This window comes from Oncorhynchus tshawytscha, linkage group LG27 (assembly GCF_018296145.1).
Source record: "Oncorhynchus tshawytscha isolate Ot180627B linkage group LG27, Otsh_v2.0, whole genome shotgun sequence".
Taxonomy (NCBI): Eukaryota; Metazoa; Chordata; class Actinopteri; order Salmoniformes; family Salmonidae; genus Oncorhynchus; species Oncorhynchus tshawytscha.
In genome coordinates this window covers 18812568-18838171 of record NC_056455.1, presented here as the reverse complement: position 1 = coordinate 18838171, position 25604 = coordinate 18812568, and the positions used below count along the sequence as shown (strand labels likewise).

The 25604-nt window shown below is 42.4% G+C and overlaps 1 protein-coding gene across 1 annotated transcript; it reads left to right on the top strand.

Moving 5' to 3' along the window:
- Positions 1-2954: 2954 nt before the first annotated feature.
- hsd3b7 (hydroxy-delta-5-steroid dehydrogenase, 3 beta- and steroid delta-isomerase) lies at positions 2955-17955 on the top strand. The gene is made up of 7 exons (XM_024433645.2): positions 2955-3219; positions 8395-8657; positions 12640-12795; positions 14428-14536; positions 14948-15047; positions 15605-15767; positions 16575-17955. Exons 2-7 carry the CDS (start codon positions 8498-8500, stop codon positions 16985-16987), a joined length of 1101 nt encoding a protein of 366 aa, XP_024289413.1. The 5' UTR covers positions 2955-3219; positions 8395-8497; the 3' UTR covers positions 16988-17955.
- Positions 17956-25604: the final 7649 nt, after the last annotated feature.

The following is a 25604-nucleotide window of genomic DNA, read 5'->3' as shown; positions in this document are numbered from 1 at the left end:
AAGATAATCTACAAAAGAACATCTGTAACTGCACTCAGAATTAACAATGTTTTATGCCAAGATCCCATTACAATATCATCATTTGTCAATTCCTTTTATGAAAACCTTTGCAGCTCTCAATTTCAGGAAGATGGTTGTGAAAGCTACATTTGCCACATTCAGAATTATGTCCCTGTAATTGAGGATGATTTCCACTCAGTTTGTGATTCACCTGTGTCAACTGAAGAAATTAGAGAGGCTCTGAATTCAATGAAAAAAGGGAAATCACCTGGCCCTGATGGCCTATCAGTTGAATTCTATAGACAGTTTTGGGAGTTACTAGAAGACCCGATTTTTAATGTTTCAAGATTACATTAAAAGTGGGGAAATAGTCTCCACTATGAAACTGGGCCTTATTTCATTGATTCCGAAGCCCGATAAAGACCCTTCTCTCATTGACAATTGGAGAACCAAAATACTTTATTATATGTTGATTACAAATTGATTGCTCTGGTTTATGTCAAAATTTTAAAGAAAGGAATAGATACCATTATAAATGAGACTCAAACAGGGTTTATGAAGGGCCGCCACATAAGCTCTAACATTTGTTTAGTCTTGGACCTTATAGATTATTCAGATGCAATTGACTCAGTTGTCTTGTTTTTGGACTTCTGTAAAGCCTTTGACACAATTGAACATGAATTTCTCTTTAGGTCTCTTAAACTTTTTGGATTCTGTGAAAATTGTATCAAAGTAATTATCATGTTATACAACGATATAAATAGTTCTGTGTTACTAAACCTTAATACTTCCAAAATATTCAGTATCAACAGAAGTGTACGACAGAGATGGCCAATTTCGTCATTTTTATTCATTTTGGCTGTGGAACTTCTATCTCTAGATATTATGAATAATGCAAATTTGTATGGCTTAACTATTTTTAACAAAGAAATCAAAATTTCCCAACTGGCTGATAATACTACTCTTTTTTTAAGAGACAAACTGTCACGCCCTGACCTTAGAGAGCCTTTTTATGTCTCTATTTGGTTTGGTCAGGGTGTGATTTGGGTGGACATTCTATGTTTTGTATTTCTTTGTGTTTGGCCAAGTGTGGTTCCCAATCAGAGGCAGCTGTCTATCGTTGTCTCTGATTGGGAATCATACTTAGGTAGCCTTTTTTTCCCACCTATGTTGTGGGATCTTGTCCTTGTATGGTTGCTATTGAGCCCTACAAGGCTGTATGTTTCGTTGGTTCTCTCGTTCTTGTTTTTCTGTTTATCATTAAAGAATATGCTTAACCTACCCCACGCTGCATCTTGGTCTAATTTCACCAACGACGATCATTACACAAAGACCAGGTCACCCATGCCTTTAATGCTATAACTGCATTTTCTATTGCATCAGGATTAATGCTGAATGTTTCTAAATGTGAAATCTTATGTTTATTTGACTCTGATGATAAACAAATAGAAAATATTCCTGTAAAGGACTGTGTTAAATATTTAGGAATACATCTGTCATCTGTTTCCTGCACATCTGTTTCCTGCACAATTTTTCCCCTCATAAAGCTCTCTTGTTGAATAATTCAGACATAACTGTAAGGAATAAGTCATTGTTCTACCCCAGCTGGCATGAGAGGAATATTGACTTTGTTCTTCATGTTTTCGACCACAAGGGTAATATTCTCACATATGAACAATTTATAACATTGAAAGAGTTTCCAATACCTTTCAGAGAGTTTATTTCTGTGATCAAAGCCGTTCCCAGTGGTCTAACTACACTAATGAAAACTCATCTTAGCTTTGGTAATGATCACAAAGTTTATCCAGAACTCAGATTGGAAGGTGTGGGCTTACTTGATAAATCTTGTTGTAATAAATATACAAGACAAATTCTTCATTCACAAAACCAACTTACACAGAGAGGAACATTTTTCTGGAACATGCTTATTCCTGACATTGTCTGGAAAAATGCATGGTTAAGGCCTTACAAATATTGTATACCAAACAAAGTTAAGGAAGTGCACTTAAAATTTTTACAGAATATATATCCATGTAATTCTATGATATCCAAATGTGTGGCTATTAATGATATCTGCGTTTTCTGTGAAAAAGACAGTGAGAATCTCTCACTTGTTCTTTGAATGTAAATGTGTGTCAGAATTTTAGGAAAACCTTGCAGAATACTTATTTACCATTATGAACACTACCCATGTTTTTGACATGAAATATATATGTTACTATTGCAATGATAACAAGACCATTGAAATTATTGTGATTTTTTAAATTCTTAAATAATAAATACAAGAATAACATTTTCCTAAATCATAACAGTAAGTTTTTCAGAGTGATTACAATTGCACTAGAATTGTTTATTTTTTTAAAAATATGTTTTGTTTGTTTTAGTATTTTCTCGTTAATACCTGCGTTCTATTTTGTATGATGTACGAATGTAAATTGTTGATCTGTATTTTTTTAAATATAATTTAAAAAACGTCGGCGAAACAAATTAATTCAATTGTTGTCAGCAGCACCGTTAGTCACTAACGCTCTAGATAACACGAAAATGGCCTAAGCAGCTCTTGCTAGGGCGAGTAAAAACGGTCAGACTGATGTTCTCTCATTTCTGTCTGGAAGTAGCTAGCCAATTTTAGCCAGTTAGCTTAGGTGATTGACTGAGGTTGTGAGGTCAGAACGCTCGGACCAACCCTACTCCTCTCTGACCGCTCCGGATATACAAACGGACAATCTGACAACACACTGAATTTACTAACGCCCAGAGCGCACTCTGGCACTCCAGGGTGATTTTACGAACACAGAGATAAGATTGTCTTACAATGAATGTTAAGACACGTTCAGACTAGTTTGAAAATATACTTGTTATGACAACGTAATAATTGCATGCGGCAGCTTTCGAAAATAAACAAATGAATTGGACTAGCGCCGTCCCATTGTTGCAAAGAATTATGGGATATTAGATTTCCGTTTTCTTAGTCATTTGCAATCTAGCTTTAAGGGGGGAAGTTCCAGACCGTAGTAGAATAATATCCATATAAGGTCGTCAAGCGATTTTGTAATACATAGTAGTCTTTTGATATCATCTTCTCCTACCCTGTGTGGTACTATACTGTATGTCATCAGGGTGAGTGTGCATAGTGGAACGCACACAATGTCGTACAGGAACTTGCAGGCTTGCCGGAAACTGCAATGCCCTCGTTGCATAGAGAGGATACAACAGAAGGTACGTTTGTCAGTCAAGTTCCACCTGAAAACTGAGTGTTTACTGTGTGTGTGAGAGCGATAGAGATGGAGAAAACGTGGTGCTTTCTAAATGAAGCCAAGTGGATTGCAAAGTGTCGTGTCAGAGGAGGAAACACAAATAAAGAAGACGTGACCTTGTATGGAACTAGGTTAACAGACACTTAGACCATTATGTGGCAAAGAAGTATGCATTTTCTGAGCTGGTTTAGTTTCAAATCAAATCAAATCAAATTTTATTTGTCACATACACATGGTTAGCAGATGTTAATGCGAGTGTAGCGAAATGCTTGTGCTTCTAGTTCCGACAATGCAGTAATAACGAGCAAGTAATCTAACTAACAATTCCAAAAAAACTACTGTCATACACAGTGTAAGGGGATAAAGAATATGTACATAAGGATATATGAATGAGTGATGGTACAGAGCAGCATAGGCAAGATACAGTAGATGATATCGAGTACAGTATATACATATGAGATAAGTATGTAAACCAAGTGGCATAGTTAAAGTGGCTAGTGATACATGTATTACATAAGGATGCAGTCGATGATATAGAGTACAGTATCAACGTATGCATATGAGATGAACAATGTAGGGTAAGTAACATTATATAAGGTAGCATTGTTTAAAGTGGCTAGTGATATATTTACATCATTTCCCATCGATTCCCATGATTAAAGTGGCTGGAGTAGAGTCAGTGTCATTGACAGTGTGTTGGCAGTAGCCACTCAATGTTAGTGGTGGCTGTTTAACAGTCTGATGGCCTTGAGATAGAAGCTGTTTTTCAGTCTCTCGGTCCCAGCTTTGATGCACCTGTACTGACCTCGCCTTCTGGATGGCAGCGGGGTGAACAGGCAGTGGCTCGGGTGGTTGATGTCCTTGATGATCTTTATGGCCTTCCTGTAGCATCGGGTGGTGTAGGTGTCCTGGAGGGCAGGTAGATTGCCCCCGGTGATGCGTTGTGCAGACCTCACTACCCTCTGGAGAGCCTTACGGTTGAGGGCGGTGCAGTTGCCATACCAGGCGGTGATACAGCCCGCCAGGATGCTCTCGATTGTGCATCTGTAGAAGTTTGTGAGTGCTTTTGGTGACAAGCCGAATTTCTTCAGCCTCCTGAGGTTGAAGAGGCGCTGCTGCGCCTTCCTCACGATGCTGTCTGTGTGAGTGGACCAATTCAGTTTGTCTGTGATGTGTATGCCGAGGAACTTAAAACTTGCTACCCTCTCCACTACTGTTCCATCGATGTGGATGGGGGTGTTCCCTCTGCTGTTTCCTGAAGTCCACAATCATCTCCTTAGTTTTGTTGACGTTGAGTGTGAGGTTATTTTCCTGACACCACACTCCGAGGGCCCTCACCTCCTCCCTGTAGGCCGTCTCGTCGTTGTTGGTAATCAAGCCTACCACTGTTGTGTCGTCCGCAAACTTGATGATTGAGTTGGAGGCGTGCATGGCCACGCAGTCGTGGGTGAACAGGGAGTACAGGAGAGGGCTCAGAACGCACCCTTGTGGGGCCCCAGTGTTGAGGATCAGCGGGGAGGAGATGTTGTTGCCTACCCTCACCACCTGGGGGCGGCCCGTCAGGAAGTCCAGTACCCAGTTGCACAGGGCGGTTATTTTTAACTTCATGAACTCTGCTTCTTTAACAAGGGTGATTGAACTCACGCATGTTGCATGTTGTAAAATAATTTACAAAACTAGGTGAAGCCAAGTTGTAAAACCCTAAATAGGACATTTTAGAAGTGATTTATTGAATGTTAATCATTCATCCATTTAGGACATACCTCATCGAATGAGCATAACCCAAACATAATGGCTAAATGATTTACTGGAATTGCACCTGTTTCACTTTGTTTTCAAGCATCTAGTGGCCTTCAAAATGAAAGCGATGAGGCTCGGAGGGTTCTCCCTACCTAGGACACTTACAAGCTTGGTCTGTTCTTTTGGGGGCACTTTGTGACATGCATTTTAAGATAATAATTTGCATTCTTCATTGATAGTTTATCCAGATTGTCAAAATCAGTTATAGTCCACATTCAACCAAATCAGTGAGACTTTTTAGCAGATGGTCAATGGTAACTTAAAGTTCAGGATGGGTATAACGAGGCTGTTTAACCAGTAAATCCTGCCTGATTCAGCGCTGTGAGTAATATGCTCTCATTTAACCTGGCAATGACAATGTTTTGCAGTCTGTAGCTGAGACTATAGGTAACTTGTCTGTGAATCATGTGACTGTCTGGAATTTTGCAAGGAATGGAAATACAATACAGTGTGTGTCACTTTCCATGTAGGTCTACGCTACGACAATATCTGTTTCACAATATGTTGTCCATTCAAATGTTGCTGTGTGCATGACTTACAGGGCTGTTCAAGAAGGCTACTATTGGACACAGAAAGATGTTGGATGAATGGCCATGTTGTTAAAACAGGAGAACAATAAGGCTTCTGACATTTGACATGATATCCAAACCAGTCTAGTCAGAGAGAAAGAATGAAAGGAAGTAAGACTTTTTCAGACCACTGGGGCTGTCTGCTTCATTGCTCCAGACTGACAGGTAGTAGAGTTCCGTGGTTAAAATCATTGAGCAAGCCAAGCCAAGCCAGTAAAAAAGCCATATTACAACCTGTTGTGACAATTGCATTGTTTGCTCTATAGCCATTAGTTCATACACCACCGTTACAGCTAGAAGACAACAGTCACACAGTTGCGGAATAAATTCAACGACACATACGGTTTGTTTCATCACAAAACCAGAGAGCCACATCTGTGTGAAGTCCACAATGCACATATCGCATGTAACAAACAGTTAACTCAAGCAAGTTAATGTTTTCGACAGTTTACTAAATAAACAAACTACTGATTTACAACCACAGAGTTACCGCAAGTCAGCGCAAAGTCAACAGGAGCCCTGCCGTCACCATTCCAGCACCAATTCAACTTAAACATTTGAAACATCGTAAAATCAACAAGGCTATATATGCTTAGTTTAATAGACTGAAAACAAACTTAAAGATACCAAAAACAATTTATTTCAATCGAATTTGTTAAATATCATGTGGCTGTCCAAGTAAAACATAACATGTTAACTCACCCTACTTGTAGACTAGTTGAACGCTAATTGCCATCCTCTCTTTCATGTTGGGAAATCGGTCTATGACACTTTTAGTTTTTGTTGTTATAGGATAGTTAGCTAAAATGCTTGCTAGCCTAACTACCTGGCATGGGCAACAATGAACCAGCTAAGTTAGCTAGTTAGTTACCGTGAGCCTACTCAGCTACATATTGAACTTCAATCGTCTCAGGCCAGTGGCACAACATATTAATTTATGGTTAGCTCAGAATCGATGTCATAATCATTGGCCTGTGCAGAGAATTAAGTAAAAGTCAAAATCCCTTCTCCACCCATGGCTTAGGAAAGGGCAGATTTAGCAAGCTAGTTACTGCAGGACATCAACACAGGCAGACCAGAAAATGACGTTTTGCTTAGGAAGTTATTTGAATGGTCTGAAGCCAAATCCAAACTGGCCTCCCTTGGGGGGCGTTTTGTGGCACCAGGACAACCCACAGTTGAGCTCAGCTCAATGCTGATTGGCTAATTATTATTATTTAATATTATTACTTTTTTTAATCAAGGGAGACCAAATGCTTTCTGGCATCAATCAATCAAATGCTATGGCGGCAACATGTAAATGATATTTTGGTCCAGACAGCATCAGATACATGGGCTACACATTCTGAGACCGAGGGAAGCTGTTGCCCTCGCTGGGATGATTTCTCCGGTGAGATTCAGCTACTTGCGAATTTACGTAAATTTATGAAAACACAGAGATGAAAGATAAATTATTTTAGATTTAATTTTATTGGTTAAATATTTGGGAAAGCCTGGCTTCCCTTGGCGTCCATGAATACACGCCACTGCGGACAGTGAATAATATATTTCTAGTGAACATAGCAGGTCCGTACTGATTATGACTGTTCTAGTCCCCAAACCCTCTGTCATATAGCCTACACAATAAATAAATCATTCAGTGCTCCACATAGATGTTGCCTTCCTGTAGTTTTTTGTGTGGAATGTGAACTTGTGTGGGCGTGGGTGAGGTGTAGAATACAGTAGAATTTCAAGGTGAAAGCCTGCAGCAGCCTGGTATGGCAAGTCAACCGCTGCTGACGGTAAGGCGCTACAGAGTGTGGTACGCTCAGCCGAACGCACCATTGGGTGCCCACTGCCTGCCCTCCAGGACACTTAAAACACCAGGTGTCACAGGAAGGGCAAGAAGATAATCAGGAACCTCAGCTACCCGAGCCACGGCCTGTTCTCCCCGCTTCCATCACTCAGACGCGGGCAGTGTAGGAGCATAATGGCAAAAACTGACAGACTGGCCAATAGCTTCTACCACCAGACCATAATGCTGCTGAATAGCCAGCACTAGTCAGCTATTTGCTCCCTCTATGGACATTTCCCCCCTCAACAAACATGTATCCTGCCCCCACCCCAATGGACATTTATCACAGTTACAGTTGGAAATGTGTGTATATATTTTGATGGTGTATTGTTTCAATCAATTCCCTTTGACCTGCACTGTCGGAGCTCAGAGTTTAAGAATTGCACTGTACCCTGCAATTACATCTGCAACCCCGTGCATGTGACTAATAAACTCTAATCTAATCATGGTGGCATATAGCCTATCTACAGTAAGCTACATTTAAACGAAAAGACCAATCGAGGTAATTTTGCATAGTGATCTTTGCCTTTCTTTGATGATAGAACAAACACTAAATCGAAGGTCATCAATTAAGTCCAGTGAAGCGGAGCAGTTTACGATCGCTGTGTACAAACCGATCAGGGCTGCGTTCAGTACGTTTTTACGTTCTGGAACGTTCAATTGAACGGAAACGGTGCTGTACTGAACGACCAGGGTTGGGGAGCACTGTTAGCATGACCACTTCCCTTTAAAACACGTCACTCTGCTTCCAGCCACACCTCCCCACATCTACCAAACCGTAGTCTATTCAAGAGCGTACAAGAACCTTTTGGGGGAACGTGTCGTTCAGTACAAACCGTTGTTCAACGCAGCAAACGTTTAAGAGGACTGAACGCACCTCTCCCTGTCTTTTTTTCATTTTGTTCTCTCTGGTTGTTTATCTCCGCTCTTTTAGAAGGTTGGATCGCAGAGGGAGTTGTAGAAGATCAACAAGGACGACTCAGTAACTAATCTACCAAACATCAATTGTTGATAGTAGCAACTAGCAACAGTGAAGAATGTCGACGAAAGAACGGGGCCTGGTTTATCTCGTCACTGGGGGCTGTGGGTTCCTCGGACAACACCTGTTACAGGTCCTTTTGGAGAAAGAGGATGCGGTAACGGAAATTCGACTTTTTGACAAACACATCGACTCAAGTTTAAATGGCCACAGCACAGGTAAAAGAAAAATATATGATTGAAACATAAATTGTACATGTCTGGCAGTTCACTGACATGCTCAAACCCCATTTGTAGTTTTCTTGTCTAACAATGTTTTATGCATATTTCATTGTCATAACCATACATCACACGAGGCTGCTGAGTTGAAAACGGCTCATAAATGTCCAGAATGATCTGCAGTTGTGGGACTGGTGGAGTTTTAAACATGAAAGTTAAGCTACTCTTACCCTTATTCATGGTTACAATTATTATTGGGCTCTGCTACTCCTAGCAAGATATATAGAGACTCAAGTGGGCAAGACTTCTAATCTTGAATGTCCAGGGGTTTATGCAATGAGAAGAGGTGGGATGTCAACTCCTCAGTGAAACAGTTTGGGTTTTTATCTACCTTAGCACATTGAAATTACTGAAAGTGAGAGAACCTAGACTAGCATCACAGACCTTTACCCACATACATACCCAATCAAATAGATTCTGGATATCAGCTTTATTCCATAACTCTTTTCTGACACCCTTTATTTTTGGCTTATACCTTTCTTACTCATATATTCTCAGGCATAAGAACATGCACATTTTAATTTACTAACTTTGTACAAAATGTTATTGCATTGTCAGTCTTCACTACAGAAACAGAGCCATATATAGGATAGAGGTGGAGAGTGGGCAGTAGGTAGATGGACTGAGAGGGAGAGATGGGAAAGCTGAAAGTCAGATACATACTAGAGTGTGACAGAGATGAGAGTTAGCGAATGTCACTGAATGGGAAATGTTAGGATAGTAAACAACACATATCTACACTCCGCTGAGGTCACTTCGACATCTGAATTGCTTGCTGTTTGGGGTTTTAGGCTGGGTTTCTATATAAGCACTTTGTGACATCTGATGTAAAAAACTCTTTATAAATGCGTTTGATTTGATTTGACTGCATCGGTCTGCATGAACAATGTCATAACATGATTGGGTCATGGACACAGATGTCCCACACCCATCCTAATTCTATTTCCTGTCCTTGAACACTGCAGCCGGCCTATGTAATTTCCCCTAACCTGTGACATGTCACTGTCATAACAGGAATCTCCACCTGCACCCTGTCACCTTGTGTGACTTTTCAGTTTTTGTGGAATATGAATCAGAAAGGCAGGGCGGTATGTGGGGAAGGTTGCACTCTTCACAGAGTGACAGGTTTGTTGGACAGAGCCTTCCTCCAAACTCAGTGATAGAAGATCACTCCATAGATGTGTTTGACTGATGAGCTAAATACATGGCATTGATTACAAAGGAAATCGCCCACATAGGCTGACATTGTTAGTCTTTAACCTCTATATTGCCATAGGCTACATCCAGGTAATATTAGAATACCTTGTTTTCTCTTAAATACCAAACATATATATTTATCCCCTGGAGAGAATGTGCTTTTCAAGTAGAGGAGATATAGGGGCTGAGGAAAAATGGAAAAAATGATTTGCTTACCATTCATTATGTAGGCCAGTGGTATTCACCTCCTACTATGTCTGGAGCTGTTGTACTCGGTGCATGTGACTAATACAATTTGATTTGATTTGCTACTCAACCAAGCCACCGCGGCAGAGCTAAAAGAGACAGCTGCAGTAGTGTGACTTCAAGGCAAGAGTGTGTTTTTTAAGAGTCAGGACCATTCCTGTGGTTACTTGGACTCCAGCCCCGTCCTGGCTTCATGGTCATCAGATATATTTCAAGGCCATGATCTAGATAAGCCAAGCCAGGGACAGCACATTGAGAATAAGGGCAGCTTCTTTTCCATCTTATCTTTCCAAGAAGGAAAGACTGAACAAACAGACCAATGCTCTCAAAAGACACATTTGTGAAGAACGTGATTTTGTTGTGACCCACCTACCGGTGTTCCGATAAACATAAAGACCTTGTATGAGAAGACAATAATTGTGGTGGGGTGATTGCGTCTTTTATATCAACAATCAGATGACATGTTTTCCAGAAACAGAGACAGGGAGTTCCTCAGTGGACCCAGCTTTGGTTAGGTAGCTAGGCAACGTAGGATCTGATTTAGAGGAAACAAATTAACACTCAAGTCAAAGAATGAAAGAATACTTCATATAGCCATGGAAACATGCATAGAAAGACTTGGTTCCTCCTCACACAACATATATACAGTGGGGCAAAAATACGTATTTAGTCAACCAATTGTGCAAGTTCTCCCACTTAAAAAGATGAGAGAGGCCTGTAATTTTCATCATAGGTACACTTCAACTATGACAGACAAAATGAGGGGGAAAAATCCAGAAAATCACATTGTATTATTTTTAATGAATTTATTTGCAAATTATGGTGGAAAATAAGTATTTGGTCAATAACAAAAGTTTATCTCAATACTTTGTTATATACCCTTTGTTGGCAATGACAGAGGTCAAAAGTTTTCTGTAAGTCTTCACAAGGTTTTCACACACTGTTGCTGGTATTTTGGCCCATTCCTCCATGCAGATCTCCTCTAAAGCAGTGATGTTTTGGGCTGTTGCTGGGCTACACGGACTTTCAACTCCCTCCAAAGATTTTCTATGGGGTTGAGATCTGGAGACTGGCTAGGCCACTCCAGGACCTTGAAATGCTTCTTACGAAGCCACTCCTTCATTGCCCGGGCGGTGTGTTTGGGATCATTGTCATGCTGAAAGACCCAGCTACGTTTCATCTTCAATGCCCTTGCTGATGGAAGGAGGTTTTCACTCAAAATCTCACGATACATTGCCCCATTCATTCTTTCCTTTACACGGATCAGTCGTCTTGGTCCCTTTGCAGAAAAACATCCCCACAGCATGATGTTTCCACCCCCATGCTTCACAGTAGGTATGGTGTTCTTTGGATGCAACTCAGAATTCTTTGTCCTCCAAACACGACGAGTTGAGTTTATACCAAAAAGTTATATTTTGGTTTCATCTGACCATATGACATTCTCCCAATCTTCTTCTGGATCATCCAAATGCTCTCTAGCAAACTTCAGACGGGCCTGGACATGTACTGGCTTAAGCAGGGGGACACGTCTGGCACTGCAGGACTTGAGTCCCTGGCAGCGTAGTGTGTTACTGATGGTAGGCTTTGTTACTTTGGTCCCAGCTCTCTGCAGGTCATTCACTAGGTCCCCCCGTGTGGTTCTGGGATTTTTGCTCACCGTTCTTGTGATCATTTTGACCCCACGGGGTGAGATCTTGCGTGGAGCCCCAGATCGAGGGAGATTATCAGTGGTCTTGTATGTCTTCCATTTCCTAATAATTGCTCCCACAGTTGATTTCTTCAAACCAAGCTGCTTACCTATTGCAGATTCAGTCTTCCCAGCCTGGTGCAGTTCTACAATTTTGTTTCTGGTGTCCTTTGACAGCTCTTTGGTGTTGGCCATAGTGGAGTTTGGAGTGTGACTGTTTGAGGTTGTGGACAGGTGTCTTTTATACTGATAACAAGTTCAAACAGGTGCCATTAATACAGGTAACGAGTGGAGGACTGAGGAGCTTCTTAAAGAAGAAGTTACAGGTCTGTGAGAGCCAGAAATCTTGCTTGTCTGTTGGTGACCAAATACTTATTTTCCACCATAATTTGCAAATAAATTCATTAAAAATCCTACAATGTGATTTTCTGGATTTTTTTTCTCATTTTGTCTGTCATAGTTGAAGTGTACCTATGATGAAAATTACAGGCCTCTCTCATATTTTTAAGTGGGAGAACTTGCACAATTGGTGGCTGACTAAATACTTTTTTGCCCCACTGTACCTAGACCTTCTAACCACAATATGTCTGATTCTTCTCTTAGGCTATTATTCTGTACATGATGTCCATGTCTTGTTGTCCAATCTCAATCTAGGATCAATTGTATTATTGTGCATTGTAGATCAGTTTATAGATATTTCATTCAGGTGAAAACAATCCCTTTTACATTATATCTAACATTTTACAACCCCCCCACACACACACACACTTTTCTCCCTCTCTCCCCCATCAGAGCGGGTAAAGGTGGTGGTGACACAGGGGGACATCACAGATTACTCCAGTGTTCTGGAGGTGTCCAAGGGGGCAGACCTGGTCATCCACACAGCCAGCCTGGTGGATGTCTGGCACAGAGTCCCTGAGACAGTCATCCAGGCTGTGAATGTTCAAGGTAAGGCCTCAGACACAGCAATAGCATTAACTGGCTGAGAATATGCACCAATTTGTACATGTAGAATCGCATAAAAATGTGATCAGTCAGACGTCTACAGCGGGTGGTCCCTAAAACACAGCGCGCTGAACGGTGGGCAGACGAACACTAGATCCACATTCGGTGCGATGTGTGGAAGCCTTAAAGACACAGGAGGATTTACGAAGAAGGGAATGGAAAATATGTTGAGGGAAAGGAAAAGAGAAGAGGGAGAAATGGTTGCCTTCGAGATGATTGATGATAGAACGAGACAAACATAGGAGGGGTGGTTGGCTTCTCTTGACTGTAAATTAAACCACAACAGGAACTGTTATGGAGACTCATGAAAACCCATGAAATAGTATTCCCTAAAGTTATTGTGATTCATGGTATAACCCACGTTTTTCCTGTTTGCCTGTCGCCTCTCCCTTCCTATAGTGCCTGGTGTTTTCCTCTGAACATTCTGACTATAAAACTGCCCCTTGAGTCTGTTAAAGGATGACAACTACAACAATGGTTTTATAGTCAGCAAACATAGACATACACAAATAAGGTCATTATTTATTTATTTATTTGTTTATGTAGTGGGTAAATGTGTGTGAGTCTCTGAGAAGTCCTGTTTATAGAAATTGTGTGTGTGTGTGTGTGTGTGTGTGTGTCTGAGAGGGCCTGTTTATATAAATTGTGTGTGTGCTTGTCATGAGATTGAAATGGCTGTAAAAGACTCCTCTCAAAAGGTTTCACATCTCACGATAAGGTTAGTGCCAGCCTGTCAAGTGGTTTTCATGCAACTGAATTACCTACAAACTCAACTTATTGAAGGGAATCAGCTGCTCTCTGTGATCCACTGCAATTCATCTGGTTTCTATTAAACTAACAACATCAAATTAAAATAGCAAGCCCTTTGAACCATTATATAAGGCCAATTAAACACTGACACTTTGTTTCCAGTTTGGTTATTCTATCTGTTCCCCGTCTGGTGGGTGGCCTACTGTGTTGTGTGTGTGTGTGTGTGTGTGTGCGTGTGTGCGTGTGTGCGTGTGTGTGTGTCTCACTGTCCTAGATCTGGGTATCTGTCCCATATTTCTGCTCTTCATCTCTTGGAAAATGTGACATTGTCCTCACAGGAATAGTTGTTTGTATTAGTTAGTGTAATTACTGTATATTTATTTATTTATTTATCCGTTATTTTACCAGGTAAGTTGACTGAGAACACATTCTCATTTGCAGCAACGACCTGGGGAATAGTTACAGGGGAGAGGAGGGGGATGAATGAGCCAATTGTAAACTGGGGATTATTAGGTGACCGTGATGGTTTGAGGGCCAGAGGAAAGAGTGCCTCCTACTGGCCCATATCAGATGTTTCACATCCTTCTAGGATGTTTGTGTTGAGCTCTGAGAAAACACTTATCATCCCGGGCTAGTTCCTAGAACATGCTCGTCCAGGTGCTTGTGTACTCATCGTCTGCCAACGTCTCTGTCCAGATGTTCTGCACGCACTTCCTGTTGACCGCATCACACCCTAGCCCTTTCTTTCTGCAATTAAATCAATGATAACCTCTAGTAATTGGCCTCTAGAATGTTTATCTTCCTCTCTCCTTGTCTCTCTAACAGGAACTGTGAATGTGATCAATGCCTGTGTGGAGAATGGTATTCAGTATCTGGTCTACACCAGCAGCATGGAGGTGGTCGGCCCCAATGTGAAAGGAGACCCCTTTATCAGGTAGCGTTTTACTTCACAAATATATGTTTCTCCTTTAGGCTTTCGTTATTTTTTTCCTCTTTCCACTAAATCACTACCTCTCCTCCATCTGTCTTTTGTCTGGCCCGTACGGTAGAGATTTCCCTTATCTGCGATGTGTTTGGCATTCTCTTCCTTTCACATCAGCTAAAGCACTCACAGTATCTGTAAAAATGTCTATCAGCCTTTGCATGCATGACTGACTTTGCTAAAATATTCACAGAAACAACAGGATGAGTCCTGCACAGCCAGCAAGGAGAAACAACATCATGAAAACTGCCAATGTCCATCTGGCTATTATATTGGATCATTCCACATGTGAATGTGATATTCTGTTCAAAGGTCATCAAATAATAACACCCCCCCATCTCCCTCTCTCTCTTTCATGCACAGAGGTGATGAAGACACCATCTACAATGTTCATCATGATATGCCCTACCCCAGGAGCAAGGCCAAGGCAGAGAAACTGGTGCTGGAGGCCAATGGCAATAAGGTACTTGCATTAACACATCGCATCTCATACAAAGACGCGGTAATAACACACACAGACCAACTCACACACTTCTATTTGATGGACATTTGAAAGATCCGGGGGATAGTTGCCTTTAAAGGTACCCTCATTAATAGCCTGATTCAGATAGGGAATCCCTTCATGGACCATAATCAGATACTTATTCTCTCTCTTTGACTGAACTGCTCCAAAAGGTACCGCAGAACACAAATATACTATAGTAATCCATGAAAAAAATGGTATGATGCAAGTAAGATTTTTTCACCCAATGGCCATATTTGTGCTGTTACTCTGCGCAAAAAACGAATATTTCTGAGTTATGATAAATGGTAGAATTATTTTTGACTGTTACTCTGCCAAAAAGCTGTTGAAGTGTTCCCTTGTGGCCTTGTGCGTTAGTCTACTCCACCCTTCTGTTAACATGTTGAGTTAAAACTGCATATTTGAGATTCTGGGTTTCCAAACTGTTCATTTCCCGTCCACTCCCATCAGTGTCTAATGCTTTGTTTCCACATCCTTCCTCTCCTCTCTCTGGCCAGGTGAATGAAGGGGCCTGCTTGTACACATGCTCCCTCCGTCCCACAGGGATCTATGGTGAGCAGCACCAGCTGATGAGGGACTTCTATCAGATGGGTGTGAGGACAGGGGGCTGGATCATTCGAGGCGTCCCAAAGGACACGGAACATGGTCGTGTCTATGCAGGTGAGTCCTGAAATGCGTGCTGATACCTAGCCACACCTACAAGATCTTTTAGCTGATTTTCTACTGGGCTCTTGGTTATCAAATCAAATCAAATCAAATGTATTTATATAGCCCTTCGTACATCAGCTGATATCTCAAAGTGCTGTACAGAAACCCAGCCTAAAACCCCAAACAGCAATCAATACAGGTGTAGAAGCACGGTGGCTAGGAAAAACTCTCTAGAAAGGCCAAAACCTAGGAAGAAATCTAGAGGAACCAGTCTATGTGGGGTGGCCAGTCCTCTTCTGGCTGTGCCGGGTGGAGATTATAACAGAACATGGCCAAGATGTTCAAATGTTCATAAATGACCAGCATGGTCGTATAATAATAAGGCAGAACAGTTGAAACTGGAGCAGCAGCACGGTCAGGTGGACTGGGGACAGAAAGGAGTCATCATGTCAGGTAGTCCTGGGGCATGGTCCTAGGGCTCAGGTCCTCCTCCGAGAGAGAGAGAAAGAGAGAATTAGAGAACGCACACTTAGATTCACACAGGACACCGAATAGGACAGGAGAGGTACTCCAGATATAACAAACTGACCCTAGCCCCCCGACACATTAACTACTGCAGCATAAATACTGGAGGCTGAGACAGGAGGGGTCAGGAGACACTGTGGCCCCATCCGAGGACACCCCCAGACAGGGCCAAACAGGAAGGACATAATTATGTAATTATGTTATGTACCAAGGTGGCTACTTAACTTGTTCAACAGCCCTAGTGGATTAGGCTAGTGGTATACACGTTCTCAGCATAGTTTTCTTTTTTTTCAGGTAACGTGGCTTGGATGCATCTGCTGGCTGCACGCTCCCTGAGAGAGCACCCCCAAAGGCTTGGAGGGGAAGTTTACTTCTGCTATGACGACTCACCCTACAAGAGTTATGAGGATTTCAACATGCAGTTCCTGTCTGGGTTCAATTTCCGCCAGGTCCATGTGCCGCTATTGGTGCTGTGGTTGGTGGCGTGCCTGAATGACCTGATCCGCTGGGTGCTGAAGCCTGTGTGCAGCTACACACCATTACTCAACCGCTACACACTCGCTGTGGCCAGCACCTCCTTCACAGTGGGTTCAGACAAGGCCCAGCGCCACTTCCAGTACCGCCCCCTCTATGACTGGGACCAGTGCAAGGCCCGCACACAGAGATGGGTGGACACCTTTCCCTTCACAGGCCCCAAGGACTCCTGATCTGGGCTGATCTGCTGGTCTGGTGGAACCTTGTCTGGGCTAAACCGATGCACCACACATCATAACCTGGAATGGATGGAGGAGTGAGAGGACTTTCTCAGATTTATATTCTCACTATGTTTGCTCCATCATAAGCAGTATTATCATTACACATATGCAAACAAACTCTTGACCCCTGAACTCTTAAACCCTGAACTACGACCTCCTACACGTGTTCTTCAAAAATGGTTATGTCTTCCTACCTGTCATTACTTGTGGCTAGCCTGTAGCTCCTCAGGCAAAATGATGACAATGCATGTTCCACACTGAAATGGGTCACTTATCCATCCCATGATCTTCTGATTCACATGAGACCCTTCCCAGCCCTAAATAAGAGATAATATATTGGAGATTCAATATAAATGTTTGGGGCTTTATCGGACATTGCAATATTCATCTTCTTACAAAAGCGGTAGATATAATGTGATAGTAGTCATAAAAGGGCATAGATATGTGATATAGGAAAGCTGCTCATTCATTCTTTTGAGTCTATTTCCAACAATACATGGTGCAATACATTGCTATACATATTTTGCAATACATACATGAAAATGCAATACATTTTTCACAAGACATCATCACTACATAGACTTGATCTGTTTTTGTTGAAGAGCACTAGTGCAGAAAATAAGTATTTACCTCTTCAACATGCATTAATGCACACAGAGAATATTCTCTGAATATGTTCTATGTGATTTTAGAGTTTTATGAATCACCTGCTATACATTAAGCTGATTTTATAATCTGAATGCACTGACAATTTAAAAACAATAATAAAAAAAATCTTTAAAAATAATATTTGCCAGTGCATTCAGATTTTAAACTTCAGACAGAGAAAAGGTTCATTTTATATTTCATGCCTATTGATGAAATTATAATTTTGAGAAGTAGCGTTACTTTTAAAGAGCAATAAAAATAAATATATTCTATTCTCTGGTAGAAAATGGCCTATGTCTCAAAGCAACTATACATTAATGAAATGTAAGCATTTCATGAGACGCCTATAAAAGATGTGTAACATGAAAATATTGTCCCATTTACAATGTGTAATTTATTGACAGTCGCTAACTAGCCCCAGAGATAGGCTATCCAAAGACAAAACCATTTTGACACTGTCGCACACCAGCCGGCAAAGAAGTTGAATAGCGTGCTAGCTAATTTAGGCTTCTTCCAGACACAAAACCTTGTTCGACTGTTTCAAGTTATCTCAAAGGGTGTGTACTGTTTTGGCAGAGTGTAAGTACAAATGCTTCCCACGTCGGAAAACACAACAGACACCCACATCAAAGAGCACCGAGACCCAAAACTTGTTAAGTTTAATTTCCTAATGACGAGAATTGAAACCAGGACTCGATCAGGAAGTTCAGCCCTCTTTAAGAAAACAATAGACATACTTGGAACACAGGAGGTTGGGGGCACCTTAATTGGGAAGGATGGGCTTGTGGTAAGGACTGGAGCGGAATTGGTGGAATGGTATGTGTTTGATGCCATTCCATTAGCTCCATCCTCACCGCCACCATGGTGCACTCTGTTCACAACCTTGACATCAACAAACCGCTCGCCCACACAACGCCATACACGTGGTCTACGGTTGTGAGCCAGTTGGATGCGCTGCCAAATTCTCTAAAACGACATTGGAGGTGGCTTATGGTAAAGAAATTAACATTCAATTCACTGGCAACAGCTCTGGTGGATATTTCCATAGCACGATGCATCATCTTCAGATGAAGAAGAATACAACCCAGAGCACGATGCATCATCTTCAGATGAAGAAGAAATACCCCAAGCTGAAAGAGACATTTTTGTCAAAGAACAGCAAAAATTGTATTTATCCATTATTTTACCAGATAAATTGACTGAGAACACATTCTCATTTGCAGCAACGACCTGGGGAATAGTTACAGGAGAGAGGAGGGGGATGAATGAGCCAATTGTAAACTGGGGATTATTAGGTAACCGTGATGGTTTGATGGCCAGATTGGGAATTTAGCCAGGACACCAGGGTTAACACCGCTACTCTTACGATAACTGCCATGGGATCTTTAATGACCGCAGAGAGTCAGGACACCCGTTTAACATCCCATCCGAAAGACAGCACCCTACACAGGGCAGTGTCCCCAATCACTGGCCTGGGGTATTGGGATATTTTTTAGAAAGAGTGCCTCCTACTGGCCCTCCAACACCACTTCCAGCAGCATCTGGTCTCCCATCCAGGATCAACCCTGACCAGGACCAACCCTGCTTAGCTTCAGAAGCAAGCCAGCAGTAGTATGCAGGGTGGTATGCTACTGGCTAAAATAACATGGTCCTTGTCACCATAAGACAACCAGGGCCGAATGGCAGCACAAAAACCAGGGCCGAATGTCAGCACATAAGGTTGACCCCAGGGCCCACAAGACATGCAGTTACCCATGCCCAGGACATTGCCTCAACATGCTACATGTTCATCACACCAGCCATCGAAAAAATCATCCCGGAGATGACAAATTTGGAGGGTTTCCATATATGGAGACAACTGGAAAAGGTTGGATGAGATTGACCTGCGTGCCTACATAGGGCTGCTAATCTTAACGGGTGTGTATAGGTCCCGAGGCGAGGCTACATGTAGTCTCTGGGATGCAGAGAGTGGAAGGGTGATTTGCCGTGCCACGATGCCACTGAAAGTCTTTCACACTTTCTCAAGAATGCTACGATGTGATAACCGTGAGCCACGGGTAGTTAACTTTGTTTGTGGCACATTGCCCTTAAGCGTCATGGTTGTTTTGTATTGTTTATTGTTTTTGTCGGCATCATACTAAATAAAAGGAATATGTACACATGCTGCGCTTTGGTCTAGTTCTTTTGACGGCCGTGACAGAACTACCCACCACCAAAGGACCAAGCAGCATGTTAAAGAGGACTCCTGGAGGCAGGCTGGGGAGTATCGCCGTCCAAAGGAGGAGATAACGGCAGCGAAGGAGGAGCGGCGGCGATATGAGGAGGCACGTCAGCGAAGCAGGCACGAGAGGCAGCACGGGTAGATTGGCGGAGTCTGAGTTTAGACCTGAGCCATCTCCCCGTGCTTGCCATGGCAAACGTCATACTGGTCAGGCACTGTGTTATGCGGTGGAGCGCGTTCACAGCCCCGTGCACTACATCCCAGCTCCCCGCATCTGCCGGGCTAGAGTGAGAATCCAGCCAGGACGGATGGTGCCAGCTCAGCGCGCCTGGTCTCCAGTGCGTCTCTTCAGCCCAGGATATCCTGCGCCGGCTCTGTGCACTGTGTCTCCGGTACGTCTGCACAGCCCAGTGCGCATTTGCAGGGCGAAGATAACCACCCAGCCAGGACAGGTTGTGCAGGCTCTAAGCTCGAGACCTCCAGTGCGCCTCCACAGCCCAGTGTATCCGGTGCCTCTGCCCAGAACTAAGCCTCCTGTATGTCTCCCCAGCCTGGTGAGTCCTGTGCCTGCTCCCAGAACCAGGCCTCCTGTGTGTCTCTCCACTCAAGTGATGACCCATGGCACGAAGCCTGCAGTGATGATCAATGGCACGAAGCCTCCAGTGATGATCCATGGCACGAAGCCTCCAGTGGTGATCCATGGCACGAAGCCTCCAGTGGTGATCCATGGCACGAAGCCTCCAGTGGTGATCCATGGCACGAAGCCTCCAGTGGTGATCCATGGCACGAAGCCTCCAGTGGTGATCCATGGCACGAAGCCTCCAGTGGTGATCCATGGCACGAAGCCTCCAGTGGTGATCCATGGCACGAAGCCTCCAGTGGGGAGTCATGGCACGAAGCCTCCAGCGACGTCCTCCAGTCCGGAGCCTCCAGCAACGGCCTCCAGTCCTAGGCCCGCAGTGAGGGTGCCCAGTCCGGGGCCCGCAGCGAGGGTCCCCACACCAGAGGCGCCACCAAAGCGGGGTGAGCCAGAGATGGAGTGGGGAGGTGGAGCCGCCACCGAGGATAGATGCCCACCCGGACCCTCCCCTATAGGTTCAGGTTTTACCATCACCCTCTACTTCATCAATGTTGTGCTGATAGAATCCCTTCTTTCCTTTGTTTAGCTTGGTCACAATATTTCTTAATTTACAATAAATTTGCTTATCAAACAGAGTGCCAGATTTATCTGCTACTTCTTTGGCATCAAACATTGAATCATAAACTTTCTCAGCTCATCATCAATCCATGTGGCACCGTTTGACCTCACAGTGCATTTTCTTAAAGGGACATGCTTATCAGCTATACTCATAAATCATTTCCTAAACAAACTTAGTGACATTTCAGGATCATCCTTACTACACACTTCTAACCATTGCACATTCTTAAAAAAAAAAAAAAATGTTGAATTTTTCTCCCCAGTTTTCTCCCCAATTTTATGGTATCCAATTGTTTATTAGCTACTATCAACTCCCTTACGGGCTCGGGAGAGACGAAGGTTGAAAGTCATGCGTCCTCCGATACACAATCCAATCAAGCCCGCTATGACTCTCTCATTACCTGGCTGTTAATCTAACATCTGCTATGGAACATCTGGCTGAAAGATGAAGGATTGTTAAGCCTTGAGACAATTGAGGCATGGATTGTGTATCAAATCAAATTCTATTGGTTACATACACATATTTAGCAGATTTTATTGCGGGTGTAGCGAAATGCTTGTGTTCCTAGCTCCAACAGTGCAAGATTGTGTATGTGTGCCATTCAGAGGATGAATGGGCAAGACAAAATATTTAACTGCCTTTGAACGGGATATGGTAGTAGGTGCCTGTCGCACCGGTTTCAGTTTGTCAAGAACTGCAACGCTGCTAGGTTTTTCACCATCACCAGTTTCCCTTGTGTATCAAGAATGGTCCACCACCCAAAGGACAACTTGACATCCTGTGGAGTGATTTCGAGACCTTGTAGTCCATGCCCCAACGAATTGAGACTGTTCTGATGGCAAAAGGGGGTGCAACTCAATATTAGGAAGGTGTTCCTAATGTTTTGTACACTCAGTGTATGTGTTAAACACTTTACATGCCAAGGATTTAATTGAGAGAGTGAGTGAGAGAGAGAGAGAGAGAGAGAGAGAGAGAGAAGGGAGTTCCCTTGTAAACAGTCAGAGATTCCATCCTACTCTATGACATGTCTGGGTGTCCCCCGTTGGATTGGTTTCTCCATAGCAATCTTCTAAATATTTACACATGCAGTAAGAGCGGTGCTGGAGCTGGATCCATGAGGTTGGATCCATGAGATTGGATCCATGACCGTTTTATTTTGGCAAAGCCTGGCTGGATCCATAACAATTGAGTAAGGCTTTATGACTTCCAAACCCTATCAAACACACAGTATTTGTACATTGTACCACTGTGAATATCAAATACATATATTATTACTGACTATAATGTATTTGTAGAATGATGTATCACAATAGATACTTAATTGATAATGTACATTATTTTAATACTTATGATTGGAATGTAAAAAAGGTATTTCTGTAAGTCTGTCTGTCTCTCTGTCAGTCAATTGTGTCAACCCACAGTTTCCGGGGGTTGACCAAACTGGCACACCGGGCATGTGCCCGGGCCCCGACCTCGAGGTGTAAACCCTGGATTGCTGATGCTAAGTATTGGCCATTGAAAGACTTTGACGCCACCGGTTGGCCATATTGGCACTCCCCAGTAGGAGCAGGCCTCCATAGGAATGAATGAATTTGTACAGTATTTACATTCATTGTATCAAGGGCAAAATGACATTTATTTAAGTGTTTTTTGTAATGGAGACAGTAACAATAGTAATCTCAAAAAATGCAACTTTAAGTAAAATGTTTTTATATATACACTACATGGTCAAAAGTATTTGATTGTCGAAAATCTCATTCCAAAATCATGGGCATTAAAATAGATTTGGTCCCCACATGGCTGTTATAACAGCCTCCACTCTTCTTGGAAAGGCTTTCCACTAGATGTTGGAACTTTGCTATGGGGACTTGCTTCCATTCAGCCACAAGAGCATTAGCAAGGTCGGGCACCGATGTTGGGCGATTTGGCCTGGCTCGCAGTCCGCATTGCAATTCATCCCAAAGATGTTCTATTGGGTTGAGGTCAGGGATCTGTGCAGGCCAGTCAAGTTCTTCCACACCGATCTCGACAAACCATTTCTGTGTGCCACAAAGTTGGAAGCTCAAAATCATCTAGAATGTCATTGTATGCTGTAGCGTTAAGATTTTCCTTTACTGGAACTTAGGGGCGTAGGTGGGACTATGAAAAACAGCCCCAGACCATTATTCCTCCTCCACCAAACTTTACAGTTGGCACTATGCATTCAGGCAGGTAGCGTTCTCCTGGTATTCAGCAAACCCAGATTCGTCTGTCGGACTGACAGATGGTGAAGCGTGATTCATCGCTCCGGAGAACGCATTTCCACTGCTCCGGAGTCCAATGGCGGCGAGGTTTACACCACTTCAGACAACGCTGGCATTACATATGGTAATCTTAGGCTTGTGTGCGGCTGCTCGGCCATGGAAACCCATTTCATGAACTCCCAATGAACAGTTCTTGTGCTGACGTTGCTTCCAGAGGCCGTTTGGAACTCGGTAGTGAGTGCTGCAATCGAGGACAGAAGTTTTTATGTGCTGCATGATTCAGCACTCGGCGGTCCCGTTCTTTGCTAGCTTGAGTGGCCTATCACTTTGCAGCTGAGCCGTTGTTGCTCCTAGACGTTTCCACTTCACAATAACAGCAGTTACAGTTGACCAGGGCAGTTTGAGCAGGACAGACATTTGACGAACTGACTTGTTGTAAAGGTGCCTATGACGTTGCCACGTTGAAAGTAACTGAGCTCTTCAGCACGGTCCATTCAACTGACACTGTTTGTCTATGGAGATTGCATGACTGTGTGCTCAATTTTATATACCTGTCAGTAACAGGTGGGGCTGAAATATCTGAATCAACTAATTTGAAAAGGTGTCCACTTACTTTTGGCAAGGTAGTGTATTTATATATTTTTTAGCTCACATAATATAATTTAGATGTATGGAATAAGGTGTCTGTAATAAAATAAATGTGGCAAAAACGAATGTAAATATTTTTTACAATGGTGAGAGAGTGCCAAGATGGAGGTAAGGTGGCTTCAACACAGCGCTCCCTATAACTCATCTAGTGTATATATAAATCATTGTGTACAACAGCTGATGAACCTAACAGTGGAAAACTGAAAAAATGTGTTCAGGGTTATTTCCTGACAGTTTCTGGTTGAAAATACAATCTACCCAGGACCTAATCAGCAGGTCACCCAATACCTTTTTTGCACTATTGGTTAGAGCCTGTAAGTAATGATTTCATTGTAAGGTCTACTACACCTGTTGTATTCAGGGCACGTGACAAATAAACTTTGATTTGATTTGAGGTTTGAATGGGCGGGAGTTTCAGCTTGTCTGGTGATATCACCAGTGCCAACAGAAACTGTATTTGAATTCCATAATTTTGAACTTGAACTTACATTTGAATGTTATATCTTAGAATTTGTAATGCACAAATGTAATCATAGAATTCATAATATGAACTGAATTGAATGAATATTGCATTACATTTTAAAATTAAATTTCAATTTTATTGAATATTCAAATTCAATATTTAGCTAGCTTTCCGTTTTCCCATATATTTGGGGCCCCAAATGCGTTAGTCTGGCCCTGCTCAGTTTGTTTTAGATTTTGTTAAAGGCCCAATGCAGTCGTTTTTATATCAATATCAAATAATTTCTGGGTAACGATTAAGTACCTTACTGTAATATATTTCCATAACAATTGCGTTTAAGCAAAAAAATATTTCTCAAGCAAGAATTTAAAAGACACTACACAAGCTCTTCCCTGGAAGGTGCCTAGGTCCAGGAACACATAGCGACTATGGTGACCTCGGAAACGGCAAGAGAAACAAAATGGAGGAACACATGGAACACAAGGTTTCAAACATTAATCACACATTCTTTACATTCTCTCTAACCTCATTATGTCAATGATGTGTCCTAGTTACAAGCCAGAGTGAGTCATTGTAGAGAAAACAAGTGAAGTTACCATTGAGATTACACAGATGTTGTTTTTCAATGCAGAACTATGCAACAATGTTGTTATTATGGAAACATTTGGTCAGACTCCAGAATCAAAGTAAATACTTCCAGCTCTAGTGGTGGAACCGAACACTGTGAGGGTAGAGAGCCAGAAGAACGTTACAGCAAAACAATGTGTTATGTCACAACAGCGGTGTAGCCTCTTTTTTATACAATTTCAGTCGTGCAAAGAGAGAATGCTCGAAACCACATAAGCTTGAAAGGGAAGAATGAGGGGAAGACTTATGAAAGAAGGAGAGGCTACCCAGTAACCTTGTAAACAACCGGGGATTCCATCCTACTCTATGACATGTCTGGGTGTCCCCTGTTGGATTGGTTTCTCCATAGCAATCTTCTAAATATTTACACATGCAAATACTATGGCTTATTTATTGCCTTACCTCCTCACGCCATTTGCACACACTGTATATAGACTTTTTTTCTGTTGTGTTATTGACTGTACGCTTGTTTATTCCATGTGTACCTCTTTGTTGTTGTTTGTGTCGCACTGCTTTGTAG

What these genes read in the sequence shown, in the direction of transcription:
- hsd3b7 (XM_024433645.2), top strand. Translation starts at nt 8,498, where the DNA reads ATGTCGACGAAAGAACGGGGCCTGGTTTATCTCGTCACTGGGGGCTGT. An exon ending in AAAGGAGACCCCTTTATCAG is followed by an intron (nt 14,537 to 14,947) that starts GTAGCGTTTTAC and finishes TTTCATGCACAG; the next exon opens with AGGTGATGAAGACACCATCT. An exon ending in TGGAGGCCAATGGCAATAAG is followed by an intron (nt 15,048 to 15,604) that starts GTACTTGCATTA and finishes CTCTCTGGCCAG; the next exon opens with GTGAATGAAGGGGCCTGCTT.